At 39.3% G+C, this 24586-nt stretch overlaps 1 protein-coding gene and 1 long non-coding RNA gene across 11 annotated transcripts in view; one reads left to right on the top strand and one right to left on the bottom strand.

The window, feature by feature from the left end:
• Positions 1–6036, bottom strand: part of LOC140611912 (uncharacterized) — a 92676-nt gene extending 86640 nt beyond the window's left edge. The window contains exons 1-2 of one of the 3 annotated variants that reach the window (XR_012013229.1): positions 5547–6036; positions 5062–5209 (exon numbers count right to left, since the gene is read on the bottom strand). This is a non-coding gene — a long non-coding RNA (uncharacterized lncRNA). The remainder of the gene's footprint in view (positions 1–5061; positions 5210–5546) is intronic. The other 2 variants (XR_012013228.1, XR_012013227.1) reach the window with 2 other exon arrangements.
• Positions 6037–6327: 291 nt separating this feature from the next.
• The window catches only part of CCNT2 (cyclin T2), a 44412-nt gene continuing 26153 nt past the window's right edge, over positions 6328–24586 (top strand). For 2 of the 8 annotated variants that reach the window (XM_072788990.1, XM_072788992.1), the window contains exons 1-2: positions 6331–6533; positions 7398–7479. In XM_072788990.1, coding sequence (XP_072645091.1) covers positions 6376–6533; positions 7398–7479 — 240 coding nt within the window. In that variant the 5' untranslated portion in view covers positions 6331–6375. Of the gene's footprint in view, positions 6534–7397; positions 7480–9336; positions 9364–24586 lie in introns of those variants that run through there. The other 6 variants (XM_072788989.1, XM_072788991.1, XR_012013226.1 and 3 more) reach the window with 6 other exon arrangements.

Consider the following 24586-nt stretch of genomic DNA (forward strand, 5'->3'; position numbering starts at 1 on the left):
AGAAATTAAGACAATTCCATTTATAATTGCACCAAATAGAACAAAATACCTAGGAATAAACTTAACTAAGAAATGAAAGACCTATATTCTGAAAACAATGAAACATGACACACACAAATAGAAAGATATTCCATGCTGATGGACTGACTGGAAGATTCAACTTTGTTAAAATGTCCTACTACTGCAAAGAAACCTACAGATTTAATACAATCTGTATCAAAATGTAATGGTACTCTAGCTGATCCTAAAGGTTAACTTGCTTCAAGTTGACCCACTCCTTACTTGGAGAACTAAGACCATTGATTTTACAACACAACTAGTTAACTTTCTTTGAGATTTGCAGACCACTGGCCTTGAGGAGTAAAGGACCAGGCCTTTCCTGTGCACAGAAGGCAGAAGTTCTACTTGAAACCAGCTCAGCTTTCTGATTAGCCTAAAACTTTTTTAGCAAAATGTTTTTCTTTTTTCAGGTCACACAAATGATTTTACTGACCTCTTTTTGTGTATCTGTAAATATGGCCCTCCTTTGCAAAATGAACAGAGTACTCCTACACATCATGAACCAAGAACCAGACCCCACTGCATAACCCCCACACACTGAGATAACTTTGTGGTTGGCATCATCAAGTCTTCACGTAATCAAGAAACGTTGCAGGCCACTGCATTCCCTTAACGGATTAAGTGCCCTGTATCCCTTTAAAGACCCTCTGGACCAGACAGAAACCTCAGCACTAGCTTTTGCTAATAACAAGAGTTCACTTTCTCAGGTTACTGGCATTCTGAATAAAACTCAAATTCCTTTCCAATCAAAATTTGTCTCTTGAGTAATGGCCTTTCAAGCAATGGGCAGCCAAACTTGGATACAGTAACAAAAATACCAGCTGCATTTTTCACAGAACTAGAATAAAGGATGCTACAATTTGTATAAAACCACAAAACAGGGGATCCCTGGGTGGCTCAGCGGTTTAGCGCCTGCCTTTGGCCCAGAGCACTATCTTGGGAGTCCTGGGATAGAGTCCCGCATCAGGTTCCCTGCATGAAGCCTGCTTCTCCCTCTTGCCTGTGGCTCTGCCTCTCTCTCTCTCTCTCACTGTCTCTCATGAATAAGTAAGAAATTCTACAGAAAAAAAAAAAAACCACAAAACAGAAACTCCTGGGTGGCTCAGGGGTTTAGTGTCTGCCTTAAGCCCAGGGCATGATTCTGGAGTCCCCAGTTTGAGTCCCACAATGGGCTCCCTGCATGGAGCCTGCTTCTCTCTCTGCCTATGTCTCTACCTCTCTCTCTCTCTCTCTCTTCCTCTTTGTGCCTCTCATGAATAAATAAATAAAATCTTAAAAATAAAACACCTTGAATAATCAGAGCAATCTTGAGAAAGAATAAAGCTGGAGGTATCACAATCCCAGATTTCAAGATATATTATAAAGCTGTAATAATCAGAACAGTATAAAAAAATAGACACATGGATCAATGGAACAGAATAGAGAGCCCAGAAACAAACCCATGTTTACACAGTCATTAACATATAATAAAGGAGGCAAGATTATACAATAAGGAAAACACAATCTCTTCAATAAATGGTGCTGGGGAAAAATGGACAGCTGCATGCCAAAGAGTGAAACCACACCACTGGCTTACATCACATACAAATGTAAACTCGAAATGGATTAAAGGTCTGAAACCATAAAACTCCTAGAAGAAAACATAGGCAGTAATCTCTTGGACATTGACCTTACCAACATCTTTCTAGATATGTCTTCTCAGGCAAAAGAAACAAAACCAAAAATAAACTACTGGGCCTATATGAAAATAAAAAGTTTTTGCATGTTAAAGGAAACCATCAACAAAACAACAAAATGGCAACCTATTGAATGAAAGAAGATACTTGAAAATGGCATATCCCATAAGGGGTTAATATTCAAAATATATAAAGAATTTATACAATTCAACATCAAAAATAATAATCATTGTAATCATCCAATTAAAAATGTACAGAGGACATAGACATTTTTCCAAAGAAGAAATACAGATGACCAACAGATACACACATGAAAAGATGTTCAACATCACTCATCATCAAAGAAGTGCAAATCAAAACCACAATGAGACATCACCTCATACCTGTCAGAATGGCTAAAATAAAAAACACAAGGAATAATGAGTGTTGATAAGGATGTGGAGAAAAAGGAACCCTTATGCAGTATTGGTGGGAATATAAACTGCTGCAGCCACTGTGGAAAATGGTATGGTGGTTCTTCAAAAAGTTAAAAATTAAAATACCACATTATCTAGTAACTCCACTACTGGGTATTTACCCAAAGAAAACGAAAATGCTAATTCAAAAAGATATATGCACTCTTATGTTAACTACAGCATTATTTACAATAGCCAGGATACAGAAGCAGCCCAAGTGTCCACTGATTGATAGATGAACGGATAAAGATGTCTCACACACAAACACACACACACACACACACACACACACACACACAATGGAATATTACTCAGCCATAAAAAAGAGTGAGATCTTGCCATTTGCAAAACATAGATGTAGAATATATAAAGGGCATTATGCTAAGTGAAGTAGACTGAGAAAGACAAACACTGTATTTCATTTATATGTGGAATAAAAAAATAAAAACAAAACAGGCTCTTAAATACATAGAACAAACTGGTGGTTGCCAGAGGAGAAGTTGGATAAGAAATATATATAAAGGAAATTAAGAGATTCAAACTTTCTGGGGTGCATGGCGTCTCAGGTGGTTAAGTGTCCACCTTTGGCTAGGGTCATGATCCTGCAATCTAGACCCATGTTGGGCTATCTGCTCAGCAGGGAGCCTGCTTCTCCCTCTCCCCACTGCTTATGTACTCTCTCTCACTCTCTCAAAATCTTTTTTAAAACAGAGATACAAACTTTGTTATAAGTCACTGAGATGAAAAGTACAGTATAGGGAATATAGTAATATTACAATAATGTATGGTAACATGATAACTACACTTATTATGGTAAGCATAGAGTAATGTATAGAATTATTGAATCTGTATGTTCTACACCTGAAACTAATATAAGATTGTATGTTCATTTTGCTTCAACTTTTAAAAATTGGGCTTTCTGTTGAATTTTAAGAGTTACTTTATATTTTGGATACAAGTCCTTTATCAGATATGTTTTGCAAAGATTTCCTTCTTGTATTTTACTCTTCACCATGTCGTTCAGAGAGCAAAAGGTCTTTGATTTTAATGAAATCCATCTTCATCTTTTCTTTCAAGGATCATGCTTTTGGTGTTGTATGTAAAAACAATTGCAAACAAAAGGTCACCTAGATTTTCTCCTGTGCCACTTTCTAGAAGCTTTATAGTTTTGCATTTTACATTTAGGGATATGATCCATTTATAGCTAATTTCTGTAAATGGTGTGAGGTCTGTGTCAAGATTTTTTTTTTGCATATAGATACCCAGTTGTTCTAGCATCATTTGTTGGAAAGACTATCCTTTCTCAATTAAATTGCCTTTGCTCCTTTGCCAAAGATCAGTTTACTATTTTTCTAGGTCTATTTCTGGGCTCTCTGTTCCATTGATCTACTTTTTTTTTTTTTTTTTTGGCCAATATATGCTGTCTTTATTACTATAGCTTTGAGGTCAGATAGTGTCAGTCCAACTTTGGATTGTGCTATTTGGGGGTCTTTTGCCTTTCTATCTAAACTTTACAATCAATCTGTTGATATTTACAAAATAACTGGCTAAAACTTTGGGATTGCACTGAATCTATAGATCAAGTTGGGAAAAACTGATTTCAAATGATAATGTCTTCCAATCCATAAAACCAGAATATTCTTCCATTTGTATTTCTTTAAAAAAATAGATTTTATTTATTTATTCACAAGAGACACGCACAGAGAGAGAGAGGCAGAGACACAGGCAGTGGAAGAAGCAGGCTCCACGCAGGAAGCTCGTTCCTGGGACCCCAGGATCATGCTCTGAGCTGAAGGCAGGCGCTAAACGGCCGAGCCACCCAGGGATCCCCTGTATGTTAATTCCCTTAAAGTTTGTCGTTTCCTACACATAGATCCTGTATGTATTTTAGATTCTTTCCTAAGTATTACTTTTTGTAAATGATGTTGTGCTTTAAATTTCAGATTTCAATTGTATATTGCTAGTATACAGGAAAGCAAAGGATTCCTGTGTATTAACCTTGTATCTTAAGTTCTTAACCATAATCATCTGCTCCACATGCCCAGCATGGAACCCAACGTGGGGCTCAAACACAATCCCAAGATCAAACCTGGGCCTGTATCAAGAGCCGGCCACTTAACCTGGTTACCCAGGTATCCCTCAACATTACTTTTTATTATTTCGAGAAATCGCACAAAAACAATGTCATCCCTCAACAAACTCAGGGTTTTCTTTTTTCTCCCCAACCTGTTTATTTTTTTATTCCCTTACTGTATTACCTTGGATTTCCACGTATGATTTGAAAACTATTGTGAGAGGGGATACCCTCGCCTTAGCAGGAAAGTTTCTAGTTTCTTAACATTAAGTATGTCGCTAACTGGAGGGTTTTCACAAATTTTCTCAAGTTGAGTAAGTTCTCTTCTATTCCTAGCTCATTTAAAGTTTTTATCATAAATGAGTGTTGGGAGGACGCCTGGGCGGCTCAGGAGTTGACCCTCTGCCTCCGGGTCAGGCTCAGGGCCGGGATCCAGTCCACATCAGGCTCCCCATTGGGGGCCTGCCTCTCCCTGTGTATCTTTCATGAATAAATAACTAAAGTCTCTTACAAAAAAAAATAATAATAATAATGAATAAGTGTTGGGGTAAGCACCTTATAAATTGCTTTAAATCTATCCTGAGTCCTCTAAGCAGGAGCAGGGACAGATGGGAAGCAAGGTACGTAGGAATTAAAGTTACGCGGACAACTATCCCAATGCCTACTGCACCCAAATCAATAGCTGTGTATCGGATTTGCAACGGGGGAGGGAAGGCAAAGACAAGACGCTGCAGTACGCTGGGCACTGGAACCCAAAAGCAAGGCCAAACGCCCGGAGCGCTAGTCAGGAACTCACTTAAAAGCATTATCAATTGGGCAGCCAGGGTGGCCCAGCGGTTTAGCGCCGCCCTGGGCTCAGGGCGTGATCCTGGAGACCCGGGATCGAGTCCCACGTCGGGCTCCCTGCGTGGAGCCTGCTTCTCCATCTGCCTCTCTCTGGGTCTCTGCGAATGAATAAATAAGAGCATTATCAATTGCCTTTTAGAAATGTGTCTGCCCGTATTCTTTGGCAAAGTTAAAATTTTATATTCTAAGATTTTATTTATTCATGAGAGGCAGAGAGGGGGCGGGCAGAGGGAGAAGCAGGCTCCATGCACCGGGAGCCCGACGCGGGACTCGATCCCGGGCCTCCAGGGTCACGTCCTGGGCCGAAGGCAGATGCTCAACCGCTGAGCCGCCCGGGCTGCCCCGGTTACAATCTTAAAAGGCAGATTGTCTTCACACGGGTCGGGCGCTGGCGGAGCCCCGCGGTCCTCGCTCCCGGGCCGGGCGTTCGCTCACCGGTGAGCGCGGCGCTGCAGGCCTAGACGCTGAACACGCGGGCTCCGTCCCCCTGTGCCGTTTCTCCTTAACCTCGTGTCGAGTTCACGGCGCGGTTTGAAGACACACTGCGCATTCAGCCCTCGAAACCCAGTTTTAAAATCCAGCTGCTGCCCTTGATCACCTTTGGCCAGAAACCTCCACAAAAAGCCCCAGAGCCTGAGCGAGAGGCTGCGGGCTTCGAACAAAACGAGGGCGGGGGCGGGGGCGGGGGGGCCTCAAATCCAACGCGAACGTGGGGCGCCGCCTGTCCTGCCTCTTCCAGGTGAATCCTTCCCGGAGCCGCCGTCGGGCACAGGCTCCCCGTCGCCGACCGCTCCCCAAGGCCTCCGAGCGCGCGGGCTCAGGCCGCAGGAAAATGGAAGGCGCGAGGGGAGGGCTCCGCTGCCCTCCGCGCGCCGCCGGCCTCCCGCCGCGACCTCCCGCCGGCCCCCGCGCGGCTCGCCTCCCCCCGCGTCGCCCCGCCAGTCCTGCACCCGGCATGCACCGCGCCGACCTCTTCCTTCCCGGCCGACCCCCACCTTCGGGCGCCTCCGAATGACAGGCGGCGCGGGGCATTGTGGTCCCGAGCGTGAGAGCGAGGCCGGGGACAGGAAAAAGAAAGCAAAAGACGAGGGCGAGGCGGTAGGGCGGCCCCCCGCGCACGCGCACGGGCCGCGCCGGGGGCGGAAAGGGGCGGCGCGTGGCCTACGGCGAGCGGAGTGGGGCGGGGTCGCGCGGCCTTGGCGGGGAGTCCGCGAGCCGGGAGGGGAGGGGGGCGGGCGAGGGAGCGGGCGGAGGAGGAAGTGTCATGGCGTCGGGCCGTGGAGCTTCTTCTCGCTGGTTCTTTACTCGGGAACAGCTGGAGAACACGCCGAGCCGCCGCTGCGGAGTGGAGGCGGACAAGGAGCTCTCGTACCGCCAGCAGGCGGCCAACCTCATCCAGGACATGGGACAGCGTCTCAATGTGTATCCTTTCCTGTTCCCGGGCCTCCGCCGCTCACGCCCTGTTCCCCCTCGCTGTTCGCCGGCTGCCGGGCCTGCCGCCCCGCGAACATGGCGCCACCGCCTCGGCCCGGCTCTGCAGGGCCTCGGGCTCGCCGTGGGGGAAAGGCGGGCTCGGGCTGGGGCTGGGGCTCGGGCTCGGGCTCGGGAGGCCGCGGGCGGCCGGGGAAGGAGGCGAGGAGAGCAGCCCGGGAACGCGGGCCGGGAGGCGGCGTTGTGTAATCTGTTTGGGGCCGCGCGTGGCGGCGGCGGCGGCGGCGGGGGAGGGGAGGGGAGCGGCGCGGCGGCCCGAGCGGAGTCTTGGGGATCCGCGCAGGGAAGGGGTGGCCGCCCGAGGTCGGAGAAGGAGGGGTGGAGAGGCAGGAGGGCCAGCCGGGCCGCGAGGCTCGAGCGTCCTCCGCGGCCGCGCCTCGCCTCGCCTCGCCTGGCCGCGCCTCGCCGGTGTGATGGCGGGTCTCGTACCTTGGGAGCTCCCTGGAGGTCTTTATGTTCTCGGCGTGGTTCTGTGCGCGCGCGCGTTTCAACTGTCTGATGTGGAGTTTACTCAGTCACAGCCATTGAGAAGTCCTTCCTGGGCTTGCTTAATAGCAATATTGGAGTGAAAGGCTCAGCGCTGAGTGTTGCTGTTGGCGTCGAGCCTACCGCCCCCACCACCATCCCCACCCCCGCGGGCTTTTGTTTTTTGTGTATGTAGTGTTGGGCTTGGTTCGGAGCGAAGGGTAAGCGTTGGAAAAACACCGTAGATCGGGAATTTTCCATCAGAATCGTTTTTGGAAATGGGATCTTGGTTTTTTTTTCCTCGGATGTTTCCTCAATGTTACGTTCCAGCTCTCAGCTTACAATAAACACTGCGATTGTTTATATGCACAGGTTCTATATGCACCATTCTTTCACCAAATTCAATAGAAATGTAAGTACCCTTTTATTGTTTGTGTTTACCATAGCCAAGTGTTGAGGTAAACGGATACGCACAGAAAAGTTGGTCGTGGATTTTACTGTTGGATTTAGTGCTCCAAATTAATAGTGAAGGTAAACCGCGTGATAAGCATTTTGCTTGAAATGCAAAATATTTCTGGTTTGTTTTTTTAATGATGACAAGCTGCGGGGCACTGTGTTAGGCTTTGCCAGGTTTTTGAGCTAATAAAAGATAATAAACGTTTATTTACTCAAAGAGCTGTTAATCGGTATTCGTTTAAATTTTGTACTTTTGAGTAAGTTCAAACAGTAACGGACATTGTATTTTGGCCTAGTTATTCTGTTGTACATGTTAAATGCGTTGGACTCCTCTGTTTCAAATACTGTGAATTGGGCTTAATTGTAACATTGTTTTTAAATGACCCTTTGAAAGTTAAATGTCTAGCAGAAATACCTCGTTTGCTAACAGTTTCTCAAGGTGTCAGCGTTCCTATTTATTACAGCATTAGTTGTCTGCTTCTATTTTTTGGTGACTTAGACATAAAATATTACTTCAAACATACAGTTTAAGAGGTGTGTATGTGTGTAATCAGTTTTGAAGTAAAACTTATCCTCCAAGAATAAGAACGTAACTTGTAAATCTGGAAGAATTGAGTTAATACCATTTAGTTGAATTTTTTATTTTACGTTGTGAAAGGTAGGAGTTTGGTGTCAGTTCTTCTCAGAGTAACATACATACCTTGTTGCATCCGTTAACAGAAAATTGCCCATATAGAAACATTTAACTCTGTTGTAATTGTCGCTATATTTTTTGCTCTTTTTTTATCACAGCTGTTTTTAGAATGCTATTCTGAAAGGTGTGTGTAGAAAAAAAAAAAGGACCATGGAAGGAAGACTTTATGCTATTTGTAGATGGTCATTAGGACCTTTTTGCTAAGAAAACAGTCTTTGAAAAGGTCCTTAAAATATTTTTTTCTAATTGGAAGGACCAGCTTCCGTAGCTTAGATTGATTCCTATTTTAATCTCTTCTGATCATAAGATGTTTTGGTTTCCTGCAGCCTCCTTTTCTTCTCTTTCTCATTTAAAGCTACAGGATTCTTGTTCCGTTTCCATTTTCCTAGTTATTTCTTGCGCACTTAGAAGGTCAGTGATAGTGTTATGGAAGAGAGAGGAAGCCCCTTTGACAATATTTAGATTGAGAGAAATATATTTTTATATAAATTGGCTCCAAAGGCAGTTGTAAACTAACCAATACTAATATAAATGTGACTTTCCTTAAGTAGCCTTGGATAATGCTGGTAGAAATCACAAGTCAAAATAGTTCTGGAGAATCTTGATGTGGCTACAGATGTCCCATCTGCTCAAACAGGCTTACTTTTCTACCTCCAGTAAATGATCTCATCACAAGACTATACTTCTCTTTTTGAACCCTCCCTCTTTCATAATTTGTCTCTATGGCCTAGGTGGTGTGCTTTAAAACAGATCTTGCTTATAGCCAAAATTCACAGCTTTAACTTTAAATTGACTAGTGAAGTCCAGGTCACTTGCATTCTTTCACTATTAAATGCCATCATTCAATAAAAAAACCAAAGTATTTTTATAACCCCATTTAATGTCTTAAAATGTACGAAGGTAAACTTCAGCATTTTACATTAAAGTGTTACTAACAGGATAATTGAAATCTGATGTTAATTTCTATTTGAAAAAGTAACATTGCACCCTTCATATTCTAACTGTTGTCTTTTTTACCTTTGCTATTTTATCAAAAGTGGTTTTAATATTTGTATTGGTGCACTTGCATCAATTGCACAGCCTCACTCTTTTATCTTTTTTTTTTCCCTATTCTTTTAGGGTGAAGGGGGTGGTCTCAAATTGAATGTGAGTCACTTTTAAATTCATACTTCCCCACATCATTGGGAAAATTTTTCTTGTAGGGTTATAATGGAATGTCATAGTAAACTACAAAGAGCATGTATTTTACCACAAAGTAAACTGAACACCATTCAGCAAATTAAACCCTAACAAGCTTAAATTTTAAGATGCTAGTAACAAACTATATCTAGCTTTATAATAAATGCCATGCGTAATTATACTAAAATGTTTAATGTTTATGTGGATTCATTGTATTTTCCCACATTGATTAGAAGTAAAATATCCCCTAAAATTTCAGTGCTACTGTTTAAGAATAAAATCAGTGTCAAGATGTGTTGGTAACCCAGAAACAGTCTTTTATCGTTGAGTTTTACTGTGATTATCTCTTGGAGGGTTGGATCACTATCAGCAGTAAATGACTTTTATATAAACCGAGATAAGTCTACCCTTTGCTCACTGGATGCAGTGAGGTTTATGTAATTGGGGTTAGTAATTAAAGAATGGCCTTGCAGCATCAAACTCAAGATAAATCTAGTAAAGAATAAAAGCCCTGAAAAAAAAAAAAAAAAAAAAAAAAGAATAAAAGCCCTGGTGCCAACAGTGCCTCCCCAAGTTATATACTGTGGGAAGACGTCCTCTTTAGTGTCAGTCTTAGAATAAATATTGACCCAGTTTCTCTTAGAAACTCTGTTCATTAATTTGGTTAGTCAAGTTCATGATGCATTTTTTTCTTATATTAATTCCAATTCTAATGAATTCTCTTAAGATCAGGTTGTAAAGAGCATACTGTTTTCTGGTTTTGGTGGTCAGGGTCTATTCTCATAGCACTTCTCAAAATCACATGGTCATTTTAATCTTCTCTTAAGTTTCCTTAGTCCCATTGCCTCTTTTTGAGCGGCAGCTGTATAAGAATATTCCAGATTTAAATGTATTGTAGTTCTTATTTAATGTATTGTATTTATGCTAAGGTTCCAAGAGTACACAGTTAAGGACAATATTTAGGACTGATGATTTTAAGGAATGACTGTAATTTTAAGAATGCATCATCTAAGTCATATTTACATTTTGTTTTATACATCTAAGTTACATTATGAGTCAGCTACTGTACATAACCAAACTTGTATTTTTGCTTGGACTAAAATTTGATTACCACTTTTTGCTTACAGTCTCTGTACTCTTTCTCATTTGACTTGACTATTGGCTAGTAGATTTCTTTTGAAAATTCACATTCCTTTCTTCCCCTAGAAAGACTTAAATGAGGAAAGCTGTTCTTGTATCTATCTACAGAAATGCCCATAGTCTCTGTTCTTTTTTTTTTTTTTTTTTTAAGATTTTATTTATATATTCATGAAAGACCCAGAGAGAGAGGCAGAGACACAGGCAGAGGGAGAAGCAGGCTCCATGAGGGAGCCCGATGTGGGACTCGATCCCGGGTCTCCAGGATCAGGCCCTGGGCCAAAGGCAGGCACCAAACTGCTGAGCCACCCAGGGATCCCCAGTTCTTTGATAATATAGCATCTACCAATATAATTTTTAAGAATAGTCTTTGCAAAAGAAATTTATTCAAGACTTTTTTAAAAGTAGATTTTATCCAGTTTACACTAATTGTGCTTATTTATGCTAAAATTGTCATACATGATTGCTTCTTGTGAAAAACATTGGTTAGCTAAAGGATTTTGTTTATATTTTTATTGTGTAAGCCCTAAATTTCTCTCAAATGTAGTAATGTAAATGAAGTTAAATGTAAAAATGTCCCCCAACACAACATTCAGACTAGAAGGTAAACGATGTAAGGACAGGGTTTTGTTTGTTTCTTTTTTGGTTTTACTCACTGTTGTGTCATCATTACTTCACCTAAAGTAGATAATGTAGCAGCTATTTGTCAATACGATGGATCAAATCTTATTGTTCACAGGTCTGTTGAGTAAATCCTTATACATTTTTCTCCACATACACATTCTCTCCACATAGGCAAGCTTTAAATGTTTTATTTTTGGAAACTAATATAGGCATATGGTAAATGAAAATGGTTGAAAGAGGGATATCATCAATCTCCCTCCAACTTGAATGTGTAAACCCACTGCCCTAGAACCTGTGCTGTTAACAGTTTTTGTGTGCCTTTTCAGAAATACTTTTGCTTTGGCAAGCCTATATGTATATATCTTTGCACAAAAAAAAGTTTGTTTTGGTTTGGCTTACAGTTGTTAGAAGTCCTCTTTTGAATTGGGCTCCAAATTCCCCTTTTAGACATAGCTCACTCAGTCTTAGTATCTATGCATTGTGCATCACTCTTTTTCCAGATTGTGCAGTCTCTTCGCTTTTCATGTGACAGTGATCTGTCAGGTTTTAAGACAGGTGCAGTTTCAACTCTTCCTGAAGCATTCCCAAGATAACTCCATTCTTTGACTTCTAAATTTCTCTCTTATTCTCTGGGTCCTGTTCACATCCTGTTGTAGTCCATCTATTTGGTGTCTTTTATTGCTAGAGCATAACTGTACATTTATGAAGTGAAGGGGCGGTCATTGTAAAATACAGCACAAACATAAAACCACCAAGTATATAACTTAGTGAATTATTATAAGGCAAACCTTGTAACCAACCGCAACTCAAGAAAGAGAACTTTACCATGTGCCCCATCCCTGGGTCAGCCCCTTTCCTCCCTGACAAAATAACCTATGTCCTTTTTATAGTAATCTGTTTCTTCGGTTTCTGTGTAGTTTTACCACCCAATCCCGCATTCCTACATGCCACAGTTTAGTTTTGCCCATTAATAACAATTTGGCTACTCTTTTAAGTCTCTCAATATACAAGTTATTCCTCCAACCCTTTCTTACACTTACGTTTTATCTGTTGAGGAACCAAGGACGTTGTGGATTGTCTACTAATGTTGCAGTTTATCATGTTCTTTTGTTCTTGAATTCCCTGCGAATTGCCAGTTGGATCTAGAAATTTCATCAGACTCAGGTTAGATCCCTTTGGCAAGACTACGGGTGTGAGACACCTAATTAGACACCTGATGTCTTGTCGCTGTATGATGTTAGCACCTGTTAATTGATATTCAATGCCTAGATCCCTTTCCTTCATTGTGGTACTCTATCATTCCTTCACTTATTAATTGGAATATTTTTATAATGCAATGCTGTGATTCATCTACTAGATACCCGGTTGTACAGTTCATAGGAGAAAGGCAGGATGAATACATGATTCTCACCCTACATTTACCACCTTTGTTGAAATATTCATATACATTTCATCTGTTGAAAGTATACAGTGTAGTGGGGTTTTTTAAGTGTATTCACAAAGTTGTGTGTCAATTTTAGAAATTTTCATTACCCCAGGAAGAATCCCTACACCCTTTGGCCATCTCCTCCCATTCTTCCCCCCACCCTATTCTGGACGTTTCCTGTAAGTGGAATCATACAATATATGGTACTTTGTAACTGACCTCTTTACTGCATAATGTTGCTAACATTTATCTGCTATAGCTTATATCAGTATATTTTTCTTGTGGACTACCGTTATACCACACTTTATATATTCATTCATCAGTTGATGGCCATTTGAGTTGTTTCTACTTTTTGGCTATTATACTGCTCCTGTGAACATTTATTTGTAAGTTTCTGGGTGGGCATTTGTTTTGGTTTTTCTCTTGGGTGCAGGAGTAGAATTGCCAGACCATATAATAACTGTACCCCAATAATCTTGGATAGCTTCCTCACTATCTGTTACAGCAAGGTGTTCCAGGCTCATCTTTCTAAGTTCTCTTCTCCACATCTGGAATGGCCATTTAAGAAAACTTTCTTTTAGTAGGAATTGGTATTTCAAAAACATGAGCTAGACACTAGGGATACGCATTGTTACTTTGTTGGTCTTATTTCTAGGCATCTGCAATGAACAGTGAGAAAATATATAGTATGGCAAATATATATTTACTATGTACAGGATATATTAAATGTTTATTATTCATTTACATGTTAAATGTGTGATATGAAGTATATATTAGCCAGATTTTTTTTTTAAGATTTTACTTATTTATTCATGAGAGACACAAAGAGAGAGAGAGAGGCAGAGACAAAGAGGCAGAGGGAGAAGCAGGCTCCATGCAGGAAGCCTGATTGGGACTCGATCCTGGGACTCCATGATCACGCCCTGAGCCAAAGGCAGATGTTCAATCACTGAGCCACCCAGGCGTCCCAACCAGATTTTTTTTAATGTATACTTTAAATATTTGAATAGTTCGCTGATTCAAGATAGCAACAGCATTTTTTACTTAACCTCTACTGTGGTGCATTCCTATAACCTTTCACACCAAAATTGTAGCTCTTAAGAATGTGGGATTAGAGAAATTACCCATCATCACTCATTAACTTAACCCCACATTACACCAGTAAGTCTTAGAAGAGCAGTACTATCACTACCAGTATAATTACTGAGAACAATAAAATGTTTTTGTTTTGCTATCTCCTTTCACCCCTAGTTTTTCATTTTTTATTTATTTTTTAAAGATTTTATTCATTTATTCATGAGAGACAGAGAGAGGCAGAGACATAGGCAGAGAGAGACATCCACAGGGAGCCTGATGAGGGGCTCAGTCCCAGGGCCCCCGGATCACAACCTGAGCCAAAGGCAGACTCAATCACTGAGCCACCCAGATGCCCCACACCCCTGGTTTTTAAAGTCGTACCACGGCTAAGTTATCTTAAGTAACTATCTCAAAACACTCCCTTTTGGGATCCCTGGGTGGCACAGCGGTTTAGCGCCTGCCTTTGGCCCAGGGCGCGATCCTGGAGACCCGGGATTGAATCCCACGTCGGGCTCCCGGTGCATGGAGCCTGCTTCTCCCTCTGCCTATGTCTCTGCCTCTCTCTCTCTCTCTCTCTCTCTCTCTTTCTGTGTGACTATCATAAATAAATAAAAATTTTAAAAAAACACTCCCTTTTAATCCTTATTTAATCTTAGTTCTACAAGTAACTATTTTTGTTCACTACCAGTGCTTCTGTTGAAGTCTCTAGTTATTTTGATTGTTTGAAGTTCTCTTGAAGATCATGAAAACAATATTCTCTGAATCTTTGCATGTTGATAATAGTTTATCTGTGACCTTTATACTCAAGGTCAATTTTGCTGTGTATAAAATTCTTGGCTCACACTTTCTTTTTTTTAGGTATCTTAAATATATAACACCTTTTTTCCTGGCATAAAGCACTACTACTAGTAGTGATCTAGTTTTCTTAGGGCCAAAGGACTTTTTTTTTCCTTTATAATCCAGTAATTTTACTACAGTATATCATGATGTTGATTGTTCTGGGTTTATATATACTCAGGTGTGTGATGTGATCTTTCAATATGTGACTTCATATCTTTTTTACTTTTGTGTTTTGAATCCTTAGTGTCTCTTGGAGGTGTGTTACTGTTTTAATTTTTTTTATTGTAGTAAAATATATATAACATGGAAATTTATTATTTTAACCATATTTAAGAGTACAATTCAGTGGCATTAAGTGCATTCACATTGTTGTGCAAATATCACCACTATCTATTTCTAGTACTTTTTTATCTTTTCAAATTGAAATTCTGCTCATTAAACAAACTCCACATTCTCCCCTTCTCCAGCCCCGGGTAACCACCATTCTATTTAGTCTATGATTTTCATTTAAGTGGAATTGTACAATATTTGTCCTTTTTGTGTATGTGTTTTATTTCACTTAGCATAATGTTTTCAAGATTCATCCATGTGTGGATGGATATGTGTCAGAATTTCCTTTTTAAGGCTGAATGTTACTCCATTCAGTATCCACATATCCATAATATGTGTCAGAATTTCCTTTTTAAGGCTGAATGTTACTCCATTCTATGTATGAACCACAGTTGGATTCCTTTTATCTTTTGGTTATTGCAAATAACACTGCTGTGAAAGTGAGTTTACAAAAATCTGCTTAAGTCCTTGCTTTCAACCCTTCGGTATACCCAAAAGTGAAATTACTGGATCACACTGTGATTCCATGTTTAATTTTTTTTTTTTTTTTTTTTTTGAGGAATTGCCATACTGTTTTCCACAGCAATAGTAGTATCTTATATTTGCATTAGCATCACACAAGGGTTCCAAGTTCTCCATGTGCTCACCAACACTTGCTCTTTCTGGTTTTCTGATAATAGCCATCCTAGTGAATGTGAAGGTGGTAACTTGTAGTTTTAATTTGCCTTTCTCTGATGACTAGTAATAGGTTTAGCATCTTTTCATGTAGTTACTGGCAATTGGTATATTTTCTTTGGGGAAATGTCTAACCAGTCTTTCATCTATTTTTTTATTTTTTATTTTTTCTTAAGTTATAGGAGTTTCTTATATATTCTGGATATTACTCTCTTATCAAATACGTAATGTGCAAATATTTTCTTTCATTCCATGGTCTGTCTTTTCACTTTTTTGATGCACAAAAGTTTTTGATTTTAATAAAACCCAGTCTACTTATTTTTTTCTTGTGCTTTTGGTGTCATTTCCAAGAAACTGTCAAACCCATCATGGAGCTTTTCTCGTTTTCTTCTAAGAATTTTATAAGTTCAGTTCTTATTATTTAGGTCACCAATACATTGTGATTTCATTTTTGTATATGGTAAGAGCTAAGGGTATGATTTCATTCTTTTGCATATGGATATCCAATTTTCCCAATACCATTTGTTGGGTTTTTTTGTTTTTATTTTATTTTATTTTATTTTTTTGGAGCAATTCTTTCTAGTGTGATTTTGTTGCTTAGGGCTAACTCTTCCATTTTTCCTTACAGTATCTTTGTATGGCCTTAATACTTTTCAATTACATATACAGAAATAATAGCTTGCTTTCTGAGGTTCCCTGGCTGTGTTCCCCTCCCTCATTTTTATCTTCTCTTTGCCTTCTTCCTATCCTGCCAGTTCTGCTTTGGTTCTCAAAAGTTTCTCTTCAGTGTGGAGTTCTGGAAAAGAACCTTAGAAGATCAATTTGAAAAGTATGTAGAAGTTAGCTTCAACCCCTTAAGCCCTACTCTAGGCCTCTGGACAAAATTGGACTTGACAAAATTCCTCTCAAATTCAGCTACTGTTCCCCAATTGTCACACCATGATTTCCAGTTGATGTCTGTGGTCTACTTTGGGGCTCTTTTATCAAGTCCAGCAAGTGCCTCATTACTTTCCTTTGCTTCTTGTTGCATAGATGCTGATACTGGGTAGGTATTGTGGCTACATATTTGCCAGTTTTGTCCTTAACCTATTTGTATTTGCCAGGTAGTTTGGTTATAAATATCCATGGGCTTTTCCTTTTGTTTCCTTGTTACTCTGCTTTACTCTGGGGATTTGGTTACCACCTCTGCCACTATCTTCTCAGAAGTCTTCAAATAAGACTTTGAAAGGTAATTCTCGGCCACTTTAAGAGAAGATACACTAATTCCCAAATGGAAGTAGACTGTCATCTAAATGTACAGTTGACCCTTGGGTTTGAACTCCATGGATCCATTTATACACAGATTTTTTTTTCAATAAATATATTGGGAAAATTTTTGGAGATTGCAGCAATGTGGAAAAAAAAAACACCTCAGTGACAAACCACATAGCCTAGAAATACTAAAAATTTGAGAAAAATGAGATATTGTGAGACTACAGTATATAATGCATACACTTAGTGTGTTGACTATGTTACCAGTAAGACTTCCAGGCAACAGTAGGCTACTAGTAAAGTTTTGGGAGAGTCACAAGTTACATGTGTATTGTTGGGGGGAGTGGCATTACCAACCCCCACATTGTTGAGGAGACAACTCCCCTTTATAGGTTGAAGTCCTTCTAAGAAGATAAAGATATTTTTTTTTTTAGGATAATTAAGTCACTTGAACTTCTTTCTGTTGAAGAAGGAACATGATCCAGGACACCTGGGTGGCTCAGCAGTTGAGCGTCTTTAAGCTCAGGGCATGATCCCAGGATCCAGTCCCACATTGGACTCCCTGCATGGAGCCTGCTTCTCCCTCTGCCTCTGCCTCCACTTGTGTGTGTGTGTCTCATGAATGAATAAATAAAATCTTAAAAAAAAAAAAAAGAAAGAAAGAAAGAAAGAAAGAAACGTGATCCATCTAGAGACACTTTATCAATAGACCTAAAAAGTATATGTGATATTCTTGATTGTTTTTTTGTAAATTAATTCTGAAAAGAACTCTAGAAAGTTCTCCCACAAAACTTCAATGTTCTTTTGAAACATGGCACTTTGCCTAATTACAGGGACGTTGTCTGATGTAGTGTATTGGGCTGTATGTTATAGAAGTCTTTATAAACTCTGTGAGGTAGCTTCTTCCTCCCTCCCAAATTAGATGATTGTAAAAGGTTCAAATCAAATCTTTTCTACACACGCACACACACACATGCATTTTATGTCAGTCTTGATAGTTCATATATTTCTGTGGTAGCTTTAGATCATTTGTCTCAGAAATAAGAAAGCATTTTATACAGTTAGGTAATGTAGTATATCTAAACCAATTATGATGTTTACATTAGAACCATAGAGCAGATTTTTACATTAAGAGATAGGCATTGAGTTTTTGCATTAGCTAAAAAATAGAGGTCTCTGTGTAAAGACCACATAGTTTATAAATGAACTTTGAAGGCAGAACAGGAATTCTGAAGATGTTTTTAGTGGTTAAAACTGGGTATTGTAATTTTTTTAAGGGAAAATCAAATTGCTATATATTCCACAATGGAGGAAATGATCGAAATCTTACCCACTCTACAAGTAGTTTGGGACATAAATTTAAAATTTTATTCTTAACTAAATTACAGCTCTAGATATAAGGCTGTTAAGTATTCCATATATGTTCGGATTTATGAGAAAGCATGTAAAAGTTTCTCTAAATTATTTGAGTCTGATATAAAAAAAATGAGGACTGTAGAAGTTCACCTACTTGTTGAGCATTAAAATGTTTAAGTATTACAACTTTAATGACTTTTACTTTGTTATATGATACTCTGTGTTTACGTGACAAGTTATTCCACAAACATTGATGCATGTTATGTGACAGTGTGCAAAGAAGGTATGAATTTTTTTATAAATAAATTACAGTATTTTTCCTAAGGAACTTACATTCTTGTAAAAGAGGAAAAAAATTGTCTTTCTACTGTGGGAGTGACTAGGAACAGTGATCAATTTGGCATCACAAAATAGCCTTATGAACATTTAATATATTTCTGTCTATTTCATATCATTTTGATAATGTTTTTTCTTCAGAATGCGAATTGTGGGTTTAAACCTCTACTAATCATACAGCCATCAACTAGACGTGGTTAATTTCATTTCTTTACTGTTAACATAGTTCCTGGGAAATTTTTAATTACATTCGTGGCTCACATTACATTTCTATTTGACGGTGTTGATTTGGGCTATAAACTCAAAAGTAAAACCAGTTAACTAATGAAAAATATAGACATTTTTATCTGTCAACAAGATTACTTTGGGAATTCACACTGTAGTAATTTATTCTATGAAGAAATTTGCACATTCAAGCTAATTTTAAATAGAGGGCTCGTTTAGAAGTTGAAACAATAATGATGATGGTTCTTTTCTAAAAAATCTTGAGATCATGAGATTGAGTAGTTTCATGCTTTGGAAAAAAATAGCTTTGAGTAAGGAAAGGAAGTTGTGAGGTTTTGGGGGGTAGTCTAAATGGTACATTGATTCAGAAAAGATAAGTGAATTTTTATAAGCTCCACACATCCTTAGAATTTTTAGATTGTTTGTATTGCTCTACCTCAGTAATATCTGTTTAGAATGACTAATAGGAGTAGCTGTTTGAATTAACAGTATGGTTCACTTTATGTAAACTTTAACATCTGTTCAGATTATTTTTGTTAAATGTTTTCTGAAATAATTACATAATTTTAATGTCAAAGTTCAATGTTGTGGGTACCTAGGTGGCTCAGAGTGTCTGCCTTCAGCTCAGGTCATGATCCAAATCTTGGGATCAAGTCCTACAATTGAGCTCCTCTCTCAATGGAGAGTCTACCTCTCCCTCTGCCCCTCTCTGCTTGTGATCTCACTCTCATTCTCTTTCAAATAAATAAAATCTTTTTTTTTTAAGTTAAATGTTTAAGAAATGATTTTTAGTATACCTTCTAAACAGACACATGATTTTACTTTTAAATTAACAAATATGCTATAAAGTGATACAGGGTTAACATGAATGTCATTTACCAGTGTTTGGTTGTACTATGATTAACTTTTTGGTTTCCTAGAAATTTCCTTGTTGGAAATAATTTAAAGGGGGATGTCTTCGACTTAAGCTTATTTTTGAAAAAAAGCTTTAGGGACGCTTTGGTAGCTCAGTGGTTGAGCGTCTGCCTTCGGCTCAGGACATGATCCTGGAGTTCCAGGATCGAGTCCTGAATTGGGCTCCTGCATAGAGCCTGCTTCTCCTCCCTCTGCCTGTGTCTCTGCCTTTCTCTGTGTCTCTCATGAATAAATAAATAAAATCTTTAAAAAATAAAAAATTTTTTAAATTTTTAAAAAGCTTTAGGGACACACCCAGTGGCTCAGTGGTTGAGCATCTGCCTTTGACTCTGGGCGTGATCCTGAGCCCAGGGATCAAGTCCCACATCAGGCTGCCTGTGAGGAACCTGCTTCTTCCTCTGCCTATGTCTTTGCCTCTCTCTCTCTGTCTCTCATGAATAAATGGATAAAATCTTTAAAATATATGTATAAGTAAAAGCTTTATTGAGATCATTCATGGACCCTAAAATTCACCTATTCAGAATGCACAACTTAATGGGTATATTTATAGAGTTGTATGGCTATCATTCACAATCTAAGTTTATAATAATCTCGTCACCCCAAAAAAGAAACTGTACTAATTAGCAGTTCACTGATTTCTCTCCCCCTTTCAGATATAGACAGCCATTCTCGATCTCTCAATAGATTTGCTTTTTTATACATTGCATGTAAATGAAATTATGTAATGTGGTCTTTCGTTTATCATAATGTTTGCAAGATCCATCCATGGTGTAGCATGCATCAAACCTTCATTCCTTTTTCCTGCTTAAACAACATTCCATCCATCATGTGGCTATACCTCATCTTATTTATCAATTGATAAACATTTGGGGTATTTCCCACTTTTTGGCTATTGTGAATAATGCTGCTGTGAACATTCCTGCACAAGTTTTTGTGTGGACTTAGATTTTTGTTTCTCTTGGGTATATACCTAGGAGTGAAATAGCTGGGTTGTATAGTAACTCTAGACCTCAGTAATCTTGGAAAGCTTTGTTTGTTTGTTTTGAGATTTTATTTATTTTATTCATGAGAGACACAGGCGTAGGGAGAAGCAGGCTACCTGCGGGGAGCCCGATACAGAACTCGATCCCGGATCCCAGGATCACCACCTGAACCAAAGGCAGATGCTCAACTGCTGAACCACCCAGGCATCCCTCTTGGAAAGCTTTTTAAAAAACATTTTGAGGAGTTAACCACAGTTTTCCAAAATAGCTGCACCATTTTACCCTCCCAACAAGCAGTGTTTTAAGGGTTCTACTTTCTCCACATATTTCCCATTTGTTAATTTCTGTATGTCTTTTTTAAATTATTATTGTAAAAAAAATTATTGTAACCATTTTATGGGCAGCCTTAGGAGTATAAAGTATTGTCTTATTGTGGCTTTGATTTGTATTTCCATAATGACTAGTGTTATTAAGCATCTTTTCATGTGTTTATTGGCCATTTGTAGTAACTTCTTTGGAGAAATGTTTATCTCTGTCCCTTTGGGAAAAAAAAATAGGCTACATGCCAGGCAGAACTTGAACTCATGACCCTGAGATCAGGTTGGATGCTTAACTGACTGAGCCACCCTAGAGCCCCTCTACCTTTCTCATTTTTTATTTTTATTTTTTTAAAGATTTTATTTATTCATGAGAGACACAGAAAGAGACAGAAACACAAGCAAAGGGAGAAGCAGGCTCCATGCAGGGAGCCAGATGTGGGACTTGATTCCAGAACTCCATGATCATGCCCTGAGCCGAAGGCAGATGCTCAACCACTGAGCCACCCAGGGGTCCCCTTTCTCATTTTTTACGTTATATTGTCTCTTTATTAAATTGTTGAGAGTTTTTCATATATTCTGGATACCAGTCAGTCCCTTATCAGATATAGGATTTGCAAATATTTTTTCCCCTTCTATGGGTTATCTTTTTCATTTTGCTAATGGTTTCATCTATAAAACATGAGTTTCATTTTTTAGGATTTTTCTTCTGTCCTTTGTACTTTGATGTCCTGTCAAAGAAAACATTGCTTGATCATGGAGATTTGTTTTCTTCTAAGAGTTTTATAGTTTTAGGTCTATGAGGCATTTTTTTAAATAAATTTATTTTTTATTGGTGTTCAATTTACCAACATACAGAATAACACCCAGTGCTCATCCCGTCAAGTGCCCCCCTCAGTGCCCGTCACCCATTCACCCCCACCCCCCGCCCTCCTCCCCTTCCACCACCCCTAGTTCGTTTCCCAGAGTTAGGAGTCTTTATGTTCTGTCTCCCTTTCTGATATTTCCTACCCATTTCTTCTCCCTTTCCTTATATTCCCTTTCACTATTATTTATATTCCCCAAATGAATGAGAGCATAAAATGTTTGTCCTACTCCGATTGACTTACTTCACTCCGCATAATACCCTTCAGTTCCATCCATGTTGAAGTAAATGGTGGGTATTTGTCATTTCTAATGGCTGAGTAATATTCCATTGTATACATAGACCACATCTTCTTTATCCATTCATCTGTCGATGGACACCGAGGCTCCTTCCACAGCTTGGCTATTGTGGACATTGCTGCTAGAAACATCGGGGTGCAGGTGTCCCGGCGTTTCATTGCATCTGTATCTTTGGGGTCGATCCCCAACAGTGCAATTGCTGGGTCGTAGGGCAGGTAGATTTTTAACTCTTTGAGAAACCTCCACACAGTTTTCCAGAGTGGCTGCACCAGTTCACATTCCCACCAACAGTGTAAGAGGGTTCCCTTTTCTCCGCATCCTCTCCAACATTTGTGGTTTCCTGCCTTATTAATGTTCCCCATTCTCACTGGTGTGAGGTGGTATCTCATTATGGTTTTGATTTGTATTTCCCTGATGGCAAGTGATGCAGAGCATTTTCTCATGTGAGTGTTGGCCATGTCTATGTCTTCCTCTGTGAGATTTCTGTTCATGTCTTTTGCCCATTTCATGATTGGATTGTTTGTTTCTTTGGTGTTGAGTTTAAGAAGTTCTTTATAGATCTTGGAAACTAGCCCTTTATCTGATACGTCATTTGCAAGTATCTTCTCCCATTCTGTAGGTTGTCTTTTAGTTTTGTTGACTGTATCCTTTGCTGTGCAAAAGCTTCTTATCTTGATGAAGTCCCAATAGTTCATTTTTGCTTTTGTTTCTTTTGACTTCGTGGATGTATCTTGCAAGAAGTTACTGTGGCCGAGTTCAAAAAGGGTGTTGCCTGTGTTCTTCTCTAGGATTTTGATGGATTCTTGTCTCACATTTAGATCTTTCATCTATTTTGAGTTTATCTTTGTGTATGGTGAAAGAGAGTGGTCTAGTTTCATTCTTCTGCATGTGGATGTCCAATTTTCCCAGCACCATTTATTGAAGAGACTGTCTTTCTTCCAATGGATAGTCTTTCCTCCTTTATCGAATATTAGTTGCCCATAAAGTTCAGGGTCCACTTCTGGGTTCTCTATTCTGTTCCATTGATCTATGTGTCTGTTTTTGTGTCAGTACCACACTGTCTTGATGACCACAGCTTTGTAGTACAACCTGAAATCTGGCATTGTGATGCCCCCAGATATGGCTTTCTTTTTTAAAATTCCCCTGGCTATTCGGGGTCTTTTCTGATTCCACACAAATCTTAAAATAATTTGTTCTAACTCTCTGAAGAAAGTCCATGGTATTTTGATAGGGATTGCATTAAACGTGTAAATTGCCCTGGGTAACATTGACATTTTCACAATATTAATTCTGCCAATCCATGAGCATGGAATATTTTTCCATCTCTTTGTGTCTTCCTCAGTTTCTTTCAGAAGTGTTCTATAGTTTTTAGGGTATGGATCCTTTACCTCTTTGGTTAGGTTTATTCCTAGGTATCTTATGCTTTTGGGTGCAATTGTAAATGGGATTGACTCCTTAATTTCTCTTCTGCAGTCTCATTGTTAGTGTATAGAAATGCCATTGATTTCTGGGCATTGATTTTGTATCCTGCCATGCTACCAAATTGCTGTATGAGTTCTAGCAATCGGGGTGGAGGCTTTTGGGTTTTCTATGTAGAGTATCATGTCATCGGCGAAGAGGGAGAGTTTGACTTCTTCTTTGCCAATTTGAATGCCTTTAATGTCTTTTTGTTGTCTGATTGCTGAGACTAGGACTTCCAGTAGTATGTTGAGTAGCAGTGGTGAGAGTGGACATCCCTGTCTTATCCTGATCTTAGGGGAAAGGCTCCCAGTGCTTCCCCATTGACAATGATATTTGCTGTGGGCTTTTCGTAGATAGCTTTTAAGATGTCGAGGAATGTTCCCTCTATCCCTACACTCTGAAGAGTTTTGATCAGGAATGGATGCTGTATTTTGTCAAATGCTTTCTCTGCATCTAATGAGAGGATCATATGGTTCTTGGTTTTTCTCTTGCTGATATGATGAATCACATTGATTGTTTTACGAGTGTTGAACCAGCCTTGTGTCCCGGGGATAAATCCTACTTGGTCATGGTGAATAATTTTCTTAATGTACTGTTGGATCCTATTGGCTAGTATCTTGTTGAGAATTTTTGCATCCATGTTCATCAGGGATATTGGTCTGTAATTCTCCTTTTTGGTGGGGTCTTTGTCTGGTTTTGGAATTAAGGTGATGCTGGCCTCATAGAACGAATTTGGAAGTACTCCATCTCTTTCTATCTTTCCAAACAGCTTTAGTAGAATAGGTATGGTTTCTTCTTTAAACGTTTGATAGAATTCCCCTGGGAAGCCATCTGGCCCTGGACTTTTGTGTCTTGGGAGGTTTTTGATGACTGCTTCAATTTCCTCCCTGGTTATTGTCTATGAGCCATTTTTAATTAGTTTTTGTTTATGGTGTAAAGGAGACTGACTTCATTTTTTTTTTTTTTTTTTTTTGCATGTGGATATACAGTTGTCTCAATACCATTTATTGAAAAGATATTTTTTTCTCCATAAAATTAAATGTTTATTTCTGGAATCTCTATTCTATGATCTT

This window comes from Canis lupus, chromosome 20 (assembly GCF_048164855.1).
Source record: "Canis lupus baileyi chromosome 20, mCanLup2.hap1, whole genome shotgun sequence".
NCBI classification, from domain to species: Eukaryota; Metazoa; Chordata; class Mammalia; order Carnivora; family Canidae; genus Canis; species Canis lupus.